Source organism: Sus scrofa, chromosome 13 (genome assembly GCF_000003025.6).
Source record: "Sus scrofa isolate TJ Tabasco breed Duroc chromosome 13, Sscrofa11.1, whole genome shotgun sequence".
In the NCBI taxonomy this organism is placed as follows: Eukaryota; Metazoa; Chordata; class Mammalia; order Artiodactyla; family Suidae; genus Sus; species Sus scrofa.
In genome coordinates this window covers 71780730-71794331 of record NC_010455.5, presented here as the reverse complement: position 1 = coordinate 71794331, position 13602 = coordinate 71780730, and the positions used below count along the sequence as shown (strand labels likewise).

Here is a 13602-nt window from a genome sequence, read left to right as displayed (position 1 = left end):
GTTGTGTTAAGCCAATCTGGTTTTTTCATATATTGGCTTAATTTGCTTTCAAGGGCCTCCCTTTCAACAGTTAGGATAAAAACAGATTCCTTCACATGGCTCTTTGAAAGCCTTCACATTCTGGCCACAAATTCTTCACTTTTTCATCTCATCCCAGTCCTTCCCTGTCATGTGCTGCTCTTACAAAGCTGTCTGTGCGGCTCAGCTTCCAGCAAGGCCCTCTTTTCACATCTATACTCATCCCAGAGTCTCCAACGTTCAGACCAGATTTTGTTTTGGGAGCTCCTATCTCCACAGCAGTGTTGCCTCCTTTCTGTGCTGAGAAAAGTGGGTTCTTCTCCATTGGTGTCCTGGCAAGCCCCAGGCTGGCCAAAATGTTTGATTGGCACAGGTCACAGGTGCAAGTTTTTACATGTGTTGACCTTGAGCTATGTCATGCTCTCAGAGAATGAGGCTTCTTGATACCTAACCTTACTCCTGTAGGATGGAGCTGAGGCAGGTCTCCCCGACCCCCCATTCCCAGTGGTATTCACTCCTTAACTGGGGGTGGGCAAAAATAGGTCAAGGGGACTAAGAGGTACAAACATCCAGTTATAAAATGTGCAGTATAGGGGCTATAGCCAATAGTATTGTAATAACTTTGTGTCGTTTTAAAAAAAAATGTTTTCGGGAGTTCCCATTGAGGCTCAGCAGTAATGAATCTGACTGGTATCCATAAGATGTGGGTTTGATCCCTGGTACTGCTCAGTGGCTTAGAGATCTGATGTTGCCACAAGCTGTGGTGTAGGTTGCAGGCATGGCTTGGATCTGGCTTTGCTGTGGCAGTGGCGTAGACTGACATCTGAAGCTCCAATTGTACCCTTAGCCTGGGAGGTTCCATATGCCACAGGTGCAACCCTAAAAAGGGGGAAAATATTTTTTTTTTCAACTTAATTTACAGTGTTGTTAGTTTCAGGTGTACAGCAGAGTGATTCAGTTACACTTATACATATATCCATTCCTTTTCAGATTCTTTTCCCATATAGATTTTTACAAGTTACTGAGTTTGCTGTGCTATACAGTAGATCCTTGTAGATTATCTATTTTGTTTTGTAAATAGGTTCATTTGTGTCATTTTTTTAGATTCCACATATAAGTGATATCATATGATATTTGTCATTCCCTTTCTGACTTACTTCACTTAGTATGATAATCTCCAGGTCCATCCATGTTGCTGTGAATGGCATTATTGCCTTCTTTTTCATGGCTACATCATGTATATGTACATCGTGTATTACATTGTGTATATATATCATATCTTTTCTATCCATGGCTCTATTGATGGACATTTAGGTTGTTTCCATGTCTTGGCTATTGTGAATAGTGCTGCAGTGAACACAGGAGTGCATGGATCTTTCCAATTACAGTTTTCTCTAGATACAGGCCCAGGAGTGGGATTGCTAGATCATATGGCAATTCTGTGTTTAGTTCCCATTATGGCTCAGTGGTAATGAACCCGACTAGCATCCAAGAGGATTCTGGTTCCATCCCTGGCCTCTTTCAGTGGGTTAAGGATCTGGCATTGCTGTGAGCTGTGGTGTAGGTTGCAGACACAGCTCAAATCCTGTGTTGCTGTGGCTCTGGCGTAGGCTGGCGGCTACAGCTCCAATTTGACCCCTAGGCTGGGAACCTCCATATGCCTCGAGTGTGGCCCTAAAAAGAAAAAAATCTTGATACATATCTGATTAGTAAAATATTCTAAAGTCATCTATATTTTAGTAATCTGTGTGTGTGTAACTAAAGTTTAAATAAGCCAAGTTTGAAAGAAGGAAATTTGTAGATAATAGGAAAGGAGAGAGACCTGAATGCCAGTGATAAGCTCAGGCCCCTGCCTTGGTGATTTGTGGATTTAAAACAGGGGCTAAGAGGTACTGTTGTAGCGCAGTGGAAACGAATCTGACTAGGAACCATGAGGTTGCAGGTTCAATCCCTGGCCTCACTCAGTGGGTTAAGGATCTGGTGTTGTGAGCTGTGGTGTAAGTTCCAGAAGCATCTCGGATCCTGCGTTGCTGTGGCGTAGGCTGTCAGCTACAGCTCCAATTAGACCCCTAGCCTGGGAACCTCCATATGCTGTGGGTGTGGCTCTAAAACATAAATAAATGAATAAATAAATAAAACAGGAGCTAGAGGGAGTTCCCATTGTGGCTCAGTGGTAACAAACTCAACTAGTATCCATAAGGACGCGAGTTTGATCCCTGGCCTTGTTCAGTGGGTTAAGGATCTGACGTTTCTGTGAGCCAAGGTGTAGGTCGCAAATGTGGCTTGGATCCCACGTTGCTGTGGCTGTGGTGGAGGCCAGCAGCTACAGGTCACATTCAACCCCTAGCCTGGGATCTTCCATATGCCTCAGGTGTGGGCCTAAAAAGACAACAAACAAACAAACAAAGTGGCCTAGAGCGCTGTCAACCATCATGAACAAGAGATGTGAACAGCCCGAGTTGGTGGGGGTGGGTGGTAGAACTGCAAGCCCCCTGGATGTCAAGACACATAGTCACCTGGGAGCCTGAAGTATGACTAAAACCTTAGCCTGAGTAAGTGGCCAAGCTGGTGTGTGAAGTACCGGCTTTGCCGCTTGGTCTCCTGCTTGGAGACTGTGGGTCCCACCGTGCTTGTATGTGGGCTCCCGCATTATACTCTGTATGTCATAGGCCTCTGCCATCCTGGCAGAAATAAAGAGAAGGCCACTCTGTAGAGAGCTGTACAGCTTCTGGGTAGAGGATGAGCTCATAGGCACATGAGGAAATAATGTACTGCAGAAAATGTTCATGATGACTAGCGATCTCTTCAAAAGGAATGGAAACTGTAATGGAAAGGGACACTGTGAAAAATGAGGATATGGAACACTTAGAACTTTTAGGAAGTGAAAAAAGTCATTGAAATAAACCAAAGAGTGAAACGGCAGATTAGACACAGCTGAAGAAAACAGTAAATTTCAACATTAAGAGCTGAGCCAATTACCACAAAGAAAACTCAAAATTATGGAGCACCAGAAATCAGAATCCTAAGGCAAGTGGAGAGCAAAGACAGATAAAGGGACAGCAGTCAGACAGATGAGTTCTCGGCAGCGACAGAAAGCTGAGGGGATTGGGGTATGTCTTTGGTGCTGGGTCGAATGTGGCCTGGATGGCACGAGTTCTTCCCCCACCCCCCACCCCTGCTGGACAGAGCTACTTCCTGTAGCAGGAGAGCCAGGTGGACCACGGTGGGCTTCTGGTAGCCACGTGGGCAGAGGTAGAAGCGAGACCTGGCACGGGGCCTTGCTTCTAAAAGACCCCACATGTACTTCAGGCTGGGACCTCTGGGGAGCCCACGGTGCCAAGCGCAGTCTGGAAAGGGTATGAAAGACCGTGGTCCTCAGGTTGGAAAGGCTGCCTCTCTCCTTCCACGGCCAGTTTAAAAGACTCAAGTTACAGGAAAACCATCATCGCTGACAAAGGCATCATCATCCTAGATCGTGAGGAATCCTCACCTGTGTTTCACAGGCTTTTAGCAGCTTGCAAGTAAAAGATAATTCAAGTCAGACAGCAAGGCAGGAACCAGTGCAAACCTCCCTGGCAATTCAGAGTGGGTTTTGTATTTAAAGAAATAAAGCAGTCTTATGTATCTGCAGAGACAAAACTAAGCAGGTGGCGTGGGTCAGTAGAACTTCTAAAAATGAAATGCCCTGACCAGCACTTGTAAATTTAGAGAATGTTTTTAGCAGCAGTTGGGCTGCACCAAAAGAGGGCTGAAAGGAGGAGAATGTTGGGAAATGGAAAAGAGGCAGAAAGAGGAACTACATTGCCTCAGTCTCAGACAGGTGGATAGATCAAAAATAATATTTGCTGAAAATTTTCCAGAATTGATGTGGCACCAATCCATAGATTCAGGAAGCCCAAATCCCAAGAAAAATAAAGAAGTCTAGAAAAATCAAGATGAAATTTTTTTTAAAGAGACAAACTTGGGAATTCCCTTCATGGCTCAGTGGTTAACGAACACGACTAGGTAGAATCTATGAGGTTGTGGGTTTGATCCCTGGCCTCCTCATTCAGTGGGTTGAGGATCTGATGTTGCCGTGAGCTGTGGTGTAGGTCACAGATGTGGCTTGGATCTGGCGTTGCTGTGGCTGTGGTGCAGGCCAGCAGCTGCAGCTCTGATGCAACCCCTAGCTTGGGAACCTCTGTGTGCTACACGTGTGGCCCTAAAAAAAAAGAGAAAAAAGAAAAAAGAAAAAAAAAAGGAAAGAGAATGCTGCCGGCATCCCAGAGGCTCCCCCTGGAGCTGCTTCACCCCTCATGCTTGAACGTCCCAGGTAGGCAGTGCAGTATCGAAGGGTACACAACAGGATCTGCGGCAGATACACCGTCCAGGCCAACACTGAGCTGTCAGCAATGGCTGGCCCTCCCTGGCAAATCACAAATAGCCATAGGGCCATGGCCCAGCCACTCAGAGATGTTAAAAGTCTAGAAACAAGACACAGGAATGGAGTCATTTTCCCACAAGTTGGTGAACATACCCACTCAGTTGAACAAGGCCAGTAACACGTTGGAAATGTGATGTGATCTGTCCAGGAGCCGATGGCTGTGGTTATGGAGACAACCCAGGGAAGCACACTAGCTGGGCCCACCAAGAAGCCAGCCTTGTCCTTTAGCTGTGACGGGTGATGGGTCATTGCTGCTTGGGGTTCTGGTACCATCTGCTGTCAGCTCTCTAGGTCAGGAAGCTGACTGAGGCTGGGCAATCCCTCTGAGGCCATCCTAGCTCTGTCTCAGGATTCTGGCAGGCTGACCTCCCTTGGAGAGACTCTGCTTGTCCTTCAGAAGAAGGGAGAGGAATGAATGTCTTTGGGATCCACACTTCCAAGATCCATAGCACCTACAGTTTAAGTGAGCAGTTGTGGAGGTTTTGTTTTGTTTTTTTTTTTCTTTTCCTTTTTTTTTTTTTTTTTGGTCTTTTGTCCTTTTAGGGCCGCACCTGAGGCACATGGAGGTTCCCAGGCTAGGGGTCTAATCTGAGCTGTTGCTGCCAGCCTACGCCAGAGCCACAGCAATGCTGGATCCGAGCCACATCTGCAACCTACACCACGGCTCACGGCAACGCCGGATCCATAACCCACTGAACAAGGCCAGGGATCGAACCTGAAACCTCATGGTTTCTAGTTGGATTCATTTCTGCTGTGCCATGACGGGAGCTCCATGTGGAAGTTTTCTTGTGGCTCATTGGGTTAAGGATCTGGTGTTGTCACTGCAGCAGCTTGGGTTGCTGCTGTGCTGTGGGTTCAATCCCTGACTCAGGAAGTTCTATATCCCTCAGGCACAGACAAAAAAATAAATAAATAAAAGTTAAAAAAAAAAGGAGGGGAGTTCCCGTCGTGGCTCAGAGGTTAGCAAATTTGACTAGAAACCATGAGTTTGTGGGTTCAATACCTGGCCTCGCTCAGTGGGTTAAGGATCCGGCGTTGCTGCAGCTGTGGTGTAGGCCAGCAGCAACAGGTCCAATTAGTCCCCTAGCCTGGGAACCTCCATGTGCCACAGGTGGGACCCTAAAAAGACAAAAAAATAATAAGAAAAAAATAAAAATGAATTTGCAATTCCCTGTAGTCAGGCCACTGGACCTTAAGGTTTCTTCTGAGAATTGCCTGTTAAGGTCTTCCACCTAGCTGTCTGCTAGGTCATGTGCTGACTAGATACTCTTATGCATTGTTACAAGCATTTTCTCTTAGTCTCTTATAGTTATATAGAATCACGTTATTCAGATATTTACTGTAATCGGTCTTTAATCTTTTAAGATTTGTGCTTTCTCTATTTTATTTGTTATTGTTTTGTCTTTTTAGGGCCGCACCTTTGGCACAAGGAAGTTCCCAGGCTAGGGGCTGAATTGGAGCTGTAGCTACCAGCCTACAACACACAGCAACACAGGATCTGAGCTGCATCTTCAACCTACACCACACACAGCTCACGGCAGCACCCGATCCTTAACCCACTGAATGAGGCCAGGGTTGAACCCTCATCCTAATGGATATGCTTCATTACCCCTGAGCCACAGTGGGAACTCCTGCTTTCTTCATTTTAAATGCCTACAGTTAAATTTAAAAAAAAAAAAGGTATTCTCATTTTAAAGATTTTCATTTTGTTTTTCCATCTAGGTCTTGAACCCTCTGGCTGCTCCCCACCAAAGGGAAAGCCAGGCCTCTATATGCCCAGCCCCTCCTTTCCCCATTCTTCTGCAAAGCCACTTCCCCACCTACCCACTGTCCAGCTAGTTGTGCCCTTTCTGTGCTGTCTGTCCATTGATATGTGGATCTCTGTAACATCATACTGTTTAAATTACTATGGCTTCATGAGCTACCTTTAAATTTTTTATGCACACTTTACTCCATCCAATGTTTAATTAATATTGATTGATTTCTAGCTTCTTCCTGAACAATGTAAGGAATTTTTTTTTTCCTCTTTTTCGGGCTGCAGTTGTGGCATATGGAATTTCCTGGGCTTGGGGTCCCTCCCCCTTGGCAACCACAAATCTGTTCTTGAGGGCTTTGAGTCTATTTCTGTTTTGTAGATAGGTTCATTTGCACTCTATTTTAGATTCCACATATAATTGATATGGTATTTGTCTTTCTCCTTCAGACTTACTTCACTTAGTATGGGAATCTCTAGTTCCATCCATGTTGCCGCAAATGGCACTGTATTGTTCTTTTTTATGGCTGAGTAGTATTCTGTATATGTACCACATCTTCTTAATCCATTCATCTGTTGATGGACATTTGGATTGCTTCCATGACATGGCTCTTGTGAATAAAGTGCTGCTGTGAACATATGGGTGCATGTGTCTTTTTGAATTATAGTTTTGTCCGGATATATGCCCAGGAGTGTGGATTGCTGGATTCTAAGATAGCTTTATATTTAGTTTTCTGAGGAACCTCCATACTGTTTTCCATCATGGCTATACCAGTTTACATTCCCACCAACAGTGTAGGAGGGTTCCCTTTTCTCTACACCCTCTCCAGCATTTGTAGAGGTGATACATTTTTGTAGGTTAATATTTGTCATGTTAGAGTTGTGGATAGATAAATATATGGGTGTATTTTGAATGTAGAAAATAAAATACTTCAATTAAAATATCACAAAATTTGAAAGATCACAGCCACAGGACTATTCTAAGTTTGAAGTTAACTTTGAAAACTTGCCAATTTCAACTTTTAATTCCTTACTTTGACGTCTCTGTATCTCAGTTCCAAAACTTTTTGGTTTCACCCAGGAGTAATAAAGTTCTTAAATAATTCTGCTCTTGGGATCCTGTCCTAAAGAAGCAATCTGGGAATTCTTGTCTTTGTGCAGCAGAAACGGATCCGACTAGGAACCATGAGGTTGTGGGTTCCATCCCTGGCCTCTCTCAGTGGGTTAAGGATCCGGCGCTGCCGTGAGCTTGTAGTGTAGGTCGCAGACACAGATGTGGCTCGGATCTGATGTTGCTGTAGCTGTGGTGAAAGCCAGCAGCTGTAGCTCCAATTGGACCCCTAAGCCTGGGAACCTCCATTTGCCCTTAAAAAAAAAAAGCAATCTGAAATACGGGGAAGGTCCTTTGTGATAATGTTTGGTGCTGAGTTGATTGTAACTATGAAAAACTGGCAGCAGCGGGTTTTTTAATTTGTTTGTTTTGGCCATCCTCACAGCATGCAGAAGTTCCCAGGCCAGGGATCAAACCTGTGCCACACCAGCCACTTGAGCCACAACAGAGACAATGCTGGGTCATTAACTGGCTAGACCGAAAGGGAACTCCTGGCCATGTATTTTTAAAAAAGAATGAAGTGGTTTGCTGAGTCATTGGGCAGTAGTACACATGTGAGGCGTTGCCAGTTGTGTTTAGTGGGGCAACTGTAGGATTTCACCTCAGTCCCCCCCTGCAGCACGGATACCTAAGCTAGGACATGAGCAAATGAAGATGGTCCCAGTGTGGGAGGAGGCCAAGTGTTTCAGGGCTTTGGGGGCCTTTGCTTTACTTATCCAGATGTCTATATAGTAACAGTGTTACATTTCTTTTTAAAAAATATTAATTTACTTTTGGGCTGCACCTGTGACATATGGAACCAGGCCAGGAATTGAACCTACATCACAGCAGCACTGCCGTGACAATACTAGGTCATTAATTTACTGTGCCACCAAGGAACTCAACAATGTTGCTTTCCTAATGGAAAAAAACTTTTTAAAAATTTTGTCCATGTCTATATGTAAATTCTGTTTTAAAATTTTTCTTTGCTACATTCTTTTTGCGGGAATGGTTGTATATTTGCATTTTACTGTCTGACAGAGTTCTTGACCCCTCCGCCTCAGTCCTCTTTAATGAGAAAAGGCTCATAGGCTCATTCTTCCACTTGGAGACAGGTATTCGGTGTAGGACTCTGGGAAGAAGAGTGCATAGTGATTGGCATGGCAGTCCCACCCCTGGTCCTCTGTCCCTAGACACCCTGTTTTGCCTGCATATGGGTACTTTGCTCATTGTGGGAGCCGGGCAGTGTAAGTGCCTGCTGCTCCTGGGCTGCATTTTCTTGTGTTGCTCATCACCCTGCAGTCACTTCCCCTGGTTCCTAGGGGCTGCTTCCTTTACCTGGGGTCTCGGCACTTCTGCCACACGTGGGCATTCACAGCAGCTCCTGACTCCACTCCTGCAGTCTGACTTCCCATGGCCACTGGGGAGGTCCTTCCCAGAGCACTTAGAGCATGTATTGGTCAGTATTTCCCGGAAAGGGTATGGGCTGCCAGGGGCTGGCTCCCTGCTACCAAGTGTGTGACCCAGCATTGGCCATGTCGCCATGCGCTGAGTGCGGAAGGTCACGTGTGCTGGAGAGAAAGGCTCAGTGGCCTTCTCAGCACTGCCCTCCTCAGAGGGCAGTGACACACAGCCCCTCCCAGCATGCACTCTGAGTGTAGCTTGGCCCGTGTGGTCTGTCTGCTTTATTGGAACTGCCTCTAGGGCTTCGGAAGCTGCCACTCCCAGCTTTCCAGATGGCACTTATGTTTGGGCTCTGTGCCCGTTTGCCATGGTGCTGTTTGAACCAGTCCCCAAGGACAGACCAGCCTTCTGGGTTAGCGCACCGTCTCAGGACTCCTGGAGAGCATCTTGGGAGGTGTTGTGGGCTTTAGGTGTCATGAGCTTGGTAACAGGGAAATGTCAGCCCTGTAGCACAGTCCTGTTGGACTTCCTGCCCTGCTCCGGATACACACCCTCTGACCCAGCGCCATGGCCTCCTTTTATACGATGAGGCTCTTTCTGCCTGAACTGTAAGGTCAGTCTGTGTGTGGCCAGGGTGGGCAGCTAACATGTCCCCAAGTGCTCTGGGTCTTGGGAGGCAGGGCTGGCTGCCTGAGAGGGGCTTCCCAGAGGAGTGCAGCCCTCCTTTTGCAGAACATGGTTCTGGAGGTTCAAGTGTAGCTGCGCAGTCTGCAGTCCATTTTGGTCTAAACCTTGGGCCTTTGGATAGTTGGCTGCTGATCTGGACATTAAAGGTGGAGTTTATTTGGGTTATGAGAATGGTCCAGATTCTCGTGTAGTTCTGAAGCCCAGTGGTTTCCTGCAAATGGACACTGGATCCACCACTTGAAGACCCTATCAGCTGGAAGATACTGCCCTCAGCCTCAGACCCTATGGCTCACTGTTGATGGGCTCTGGGGACCTTCCTGGGAACATTGGCTATCTCTCCAGGCCGACTGGGTACTGTTGGGATCTGGGGCATTGATGAAATCCACCCTTGCTCTTGAACCTTGAATGACAACAAATGATGGGAGTTCCTTGAGCTGGTCAGCAGCACCTGGGGCTCCTTTGATCAGAAGTGACCTTCATCTGTTCTGTGGTGATCTCCTTGCCTTTTCCCCTTACTGTCTCCCCATCTCTGTGTATTTAGGTCTCTCTCTCTGTCTCTTTGTGTGTCCCTGTCTCTACCTCTCCCCATGTCCGTCTCTTACCTGTGTGTTTGTGCTTATCTCTGTCTGTCTGTATCTGTCTCTCTTGGCACTTTTGTTTTGTTTGTTATTTGAGGTGTAATGTAGATAAAACACACTGATTTTCTTTAACAGGTCAGCTTTACATACAGTAAAATACATAGATTTAAATGTACAATTCAGTGAATAATCCCTTCTCCATATTTCATCACCCCCAGAAAGTTCCCATGGGGTACATCTTGTTTATAGTGCAGATTTTACATAAATATCCACCCATGTGACCACCTGGATCAAGATGAAAACTCTCCCAGCACCTCCAGACTTGGGGGTCGGGGGGCGGTGAGGCAGGGGCTCAGGCACACATACCTGCTGTTGGTCGGGTATTTCGGACAGGCTGGTGCTGACATCTGCTTCCCGAATCCCAAAGTGCTGGTCCCTGGAATGCCGAGTTTTCCCACATGCCCCACGAATAAGCCTTTTGTCTCCCCAGATCTGGGACACAGCCGGACAGGAACGGTTCCAGTCTCTTGGCGTGGCCTTCTACAGAGGCGCAGACTGCTGCGTTCTGGTGTTTGATGTGACTGCCCCCAACACATTCAAAACCCTGGATAGCTGGAGAGATGAGTTTCTCATCCAGGCCAGTCCCCGGGATCCCGAAAACTTCCCCTTTGTTGTGTTGGGAAACAAGATCGACCTCGAAAACAGACAGGTGAGTGCTGAAGGTGGTGGAAGGCATTTAGATTATAGCCCCTAAATCGTGAAAAGGCTTTCTTTAAAAAGTGGCAGCTACTTTTTGGGTGACTGGTACAGTTTTTAGATTTGCTTAGCAAAAAGCCAGGTGCCTCAAGGATCTGTTGGGCTGGGTGCGCCCCCTTGTGGGGCAGGGGCGGGACCACCACCTAGTTACCTGCCTGCCCAGCCCCAGGCTTCCTGACCTTGGAAAGGTCTTGGCCCCCTGGCAGGGGGGTGCAGTGGCATTCCCTTTCAAGTTATGCCCACAGAGGAGCGAGTCCATTCTGGACTTGCCCATACTGGCTGTCCCTCCTGGCCTAAGGGAAGTGATGTGACTTAAGGCCATGTGGGATTCAGTCTCTGGAACTTAGAGGCAGACCTGATCTGCAGTCCACGTCACGATTGCTAAGTGGGGGATGCTTCTCGAGTGGGCTCTGTCATCTGGCCGGAGTCTTCTGACCTGGAGATGGTGCTGAGAGCTGCTGGCCAGGAGGAACATTCTGGGGACCGCTGTCACTTTCGTGTTCTTTGAGAGCCACCTGCTTCTGAGGGGCTTTTGTGAGTTTGGCACGTTCTATGCCGAGCCTGGAGTGCTGGGGGTGCACTGCCTCCACGCCAGCTGCCTCTGAGGACCAGGGCCAGGAGACCGGCTTACATCCCCACGCTGTCCCTGGCTGACTCTGACCTACTGCCTGTGCCTCTGCACCTCGTTCCCCCATCCCCAGGAGGGGATTAGATATTGTTGTCTTCAGGGCCTGCCTAGGTCTCCACGCATACAAAAGGTCCCTGAGGCTTTGAGTAAGATTGCTCTGGTTTACCTTCAAGTAGCATCTCCCTGGGGACAGAGAGTATGTCTTAATTAGAGCTCGGCTTTCCCATCTTCCCTCAGTAACCTAGTTCTCCTTTCATGCGGAGAATGGGTTGGAGGTGGGGTGGGAGCTGCAGGATTTGGGCCCTTAGGGATGTGGCACAGGTGATATAACCGGTGGTGACAGGGAAAGGGCTTCAGGCCTGACAACCAAGCCTCCAGGTGTTTCCCAAGCTGCAGACCCCCCAAGGTTCCACAGGAGATGAGGCTTTTCTTCATGGGCTGCTGCGTGTTTACTGGGAGCTATGGCTGTAGCCAGGGTGGCAGTGGGCACATAGCCAGCATCTCCTGTGGACGGGGACCACGGCCCTTCTGGGCAGGATAGCAGCCATGCCGGGCAGCCCTGTCTTGAGCACACATGCCTCTCCTTCTAGGTGGCCACGAAGCGGGCGCAGGCCTGGTGCTACAGCAAAAACAACATTCCCTACTTTGAGACCAGCGCCAAGGAGGCCATCAATGTGGAGCAAGCCTTCCAGACGATCGCTCGGAACGCGCTGAAGCAGGTGGGTCTCAGCCCCTGCCTGTCTTTTCCTTACCCTTCTCTCCTAGCTGTCATTATCTGGGACAGTAATGACACGTTCTGCTAAAGCTTTCAGGAAGGATTTGTTGGTCAGTAACTTCAGTGGTGGAGGGCAATGGGGAGGTCAGCTAAGGCTGCCCTTGTCTGACCGGCACCTTTGCAGCTGTTGAAGTTGGGCCTCTAGAGGGCCCTCTTTAGGTTCCTTTTCCTGGTTAGGGAGGGAACTTGAATTCCAGTCCCAACTCTGCCTCTCATTGGATCTGGTTGGGGTTTTGTCTGTTACTTTTACTTTTATTTGCATTTATTTTTTGCGGAATTTATTCCTAGGCTCTAAGTTTTTGTTTCTTCAGTTTCTTCGGGATATCTTGTTCTTCTGGTTTAGAACAGGGTGCTCTTTCTCTGTCAGTGGGGTTGGCGGGGGAGGGGCGGTGCTTCTGGGTGGCTTTGTTGCCCTGCATGTGCTCAGTGACTGGAGAGTGCACACCCGAGCCTTGAGGTTCAGCGCTCTTCTCATTCTGGAGTTTGCGCAATTAAAATTCAGCACTTCCAGAGTTCCCACTGCAGCTCAGCAGGTTATGAACCCACCTAGTATCCATGAGGAATAGGGTTTGATCCCTGGCCTTGTTCAGTGGGTTAAGGACCTGGTGTTGCTATGAGCTGTGGTGTAGGTTGCATAGGAGGCTCAGATCCTGTGTTGCTGTGGCTGTGGTATAGGCCAGCATGTATGGCCCTAAAAAAGCAAAGCAAAAAAAAAATTCAGCACTTCCTTTAATCCACTGACCCTGTGTCCTGTGCTACTGTTTGGCCTCCCACCTCCACCACTGTTAAGACAGAATGGGGGAGTTCCCATCATGGCACAGTGGAAGCAAATCCAACTAGTAACCATGAGATTGCAGGTTCAATCCCTGGCCTCGCTCAGTGAGTTAAGGATCCAGCGTTGCTGTGAGCTGTGGTGTAGGTCGCAAACTCGGCTCAGATCCCAAGTTGATGTGACTGTGGCGTAGGCCAGCAGTAACAGCTCCTATTAGTCCCCTAGCCTGGGAACCTTCATATGCTGCAGGTGTGTCCCTAAAAAGACAAAAAAATATGGAATGGCACACACTGCTTCTGTAAAGTGACAGCTTTGAGATGTTTGGTGGCTTTTCATACCCTTAATGGCCTGGGCAGTTTCACAAGTGCTCCTAAAGTGATTACGAAGATTTGAATGATTTTGTGGGGTTTTTGGGTCAAGTGAATAGTGAGCCATTTTTAGAGGTCGCTGAAGCCACTTAATGGAAAAGGAAGCTGGATCTAGTTTTTATCATATCTGAGCCCCTGCCCCTCCTGCTAACCTTCGGGTGTTAATGGAGGTGAAATGAGGTATACTGACTCTCAGTTGTCCTGAATGATCCCCAGAAAGTTAACCCAGAGCTTGAGTAATTCTAGTCCTTGGATAAAGTTTGCCTGCATTTTCTTGTTTCTTCAGCTGTAAACCGCCGCCCCCCCTGCCCCTGCCAAGTAAGTGATCTCTTGTTGGTATGTGTTAATTG

At 47.6% G+C, this 13602-nt stretch overlaps 1 protein-coding gene across 7 annotated transcripts in view; it reads left to right on the top strand.

Annotated features, from left to right (window-relative positions):
• RAB7A (RAB7A, member RAS oncogene family) overlaps positions 1-13602 on the top strand; it is a 109337-nt gene that overhangs the window by 92427 nt on the left and 3308 nt on the right. For all 7 annotated transcript variants that reach the window (XM_021069433.1, XM_021069431.1, XM_021069434.1 and 4 more), the window contains 2 exons: positions 10444-10662; positions 11928-12056. In XM_021069433.1, coding sequence (XP_020925092.1) covers positions 10444-10662; positions 11928-12056 — 348 coding nt within the window. The remainder of the gene's footprint in view (positions 1-10443; positions 10663-11927; positions 12057-13602) is intronic.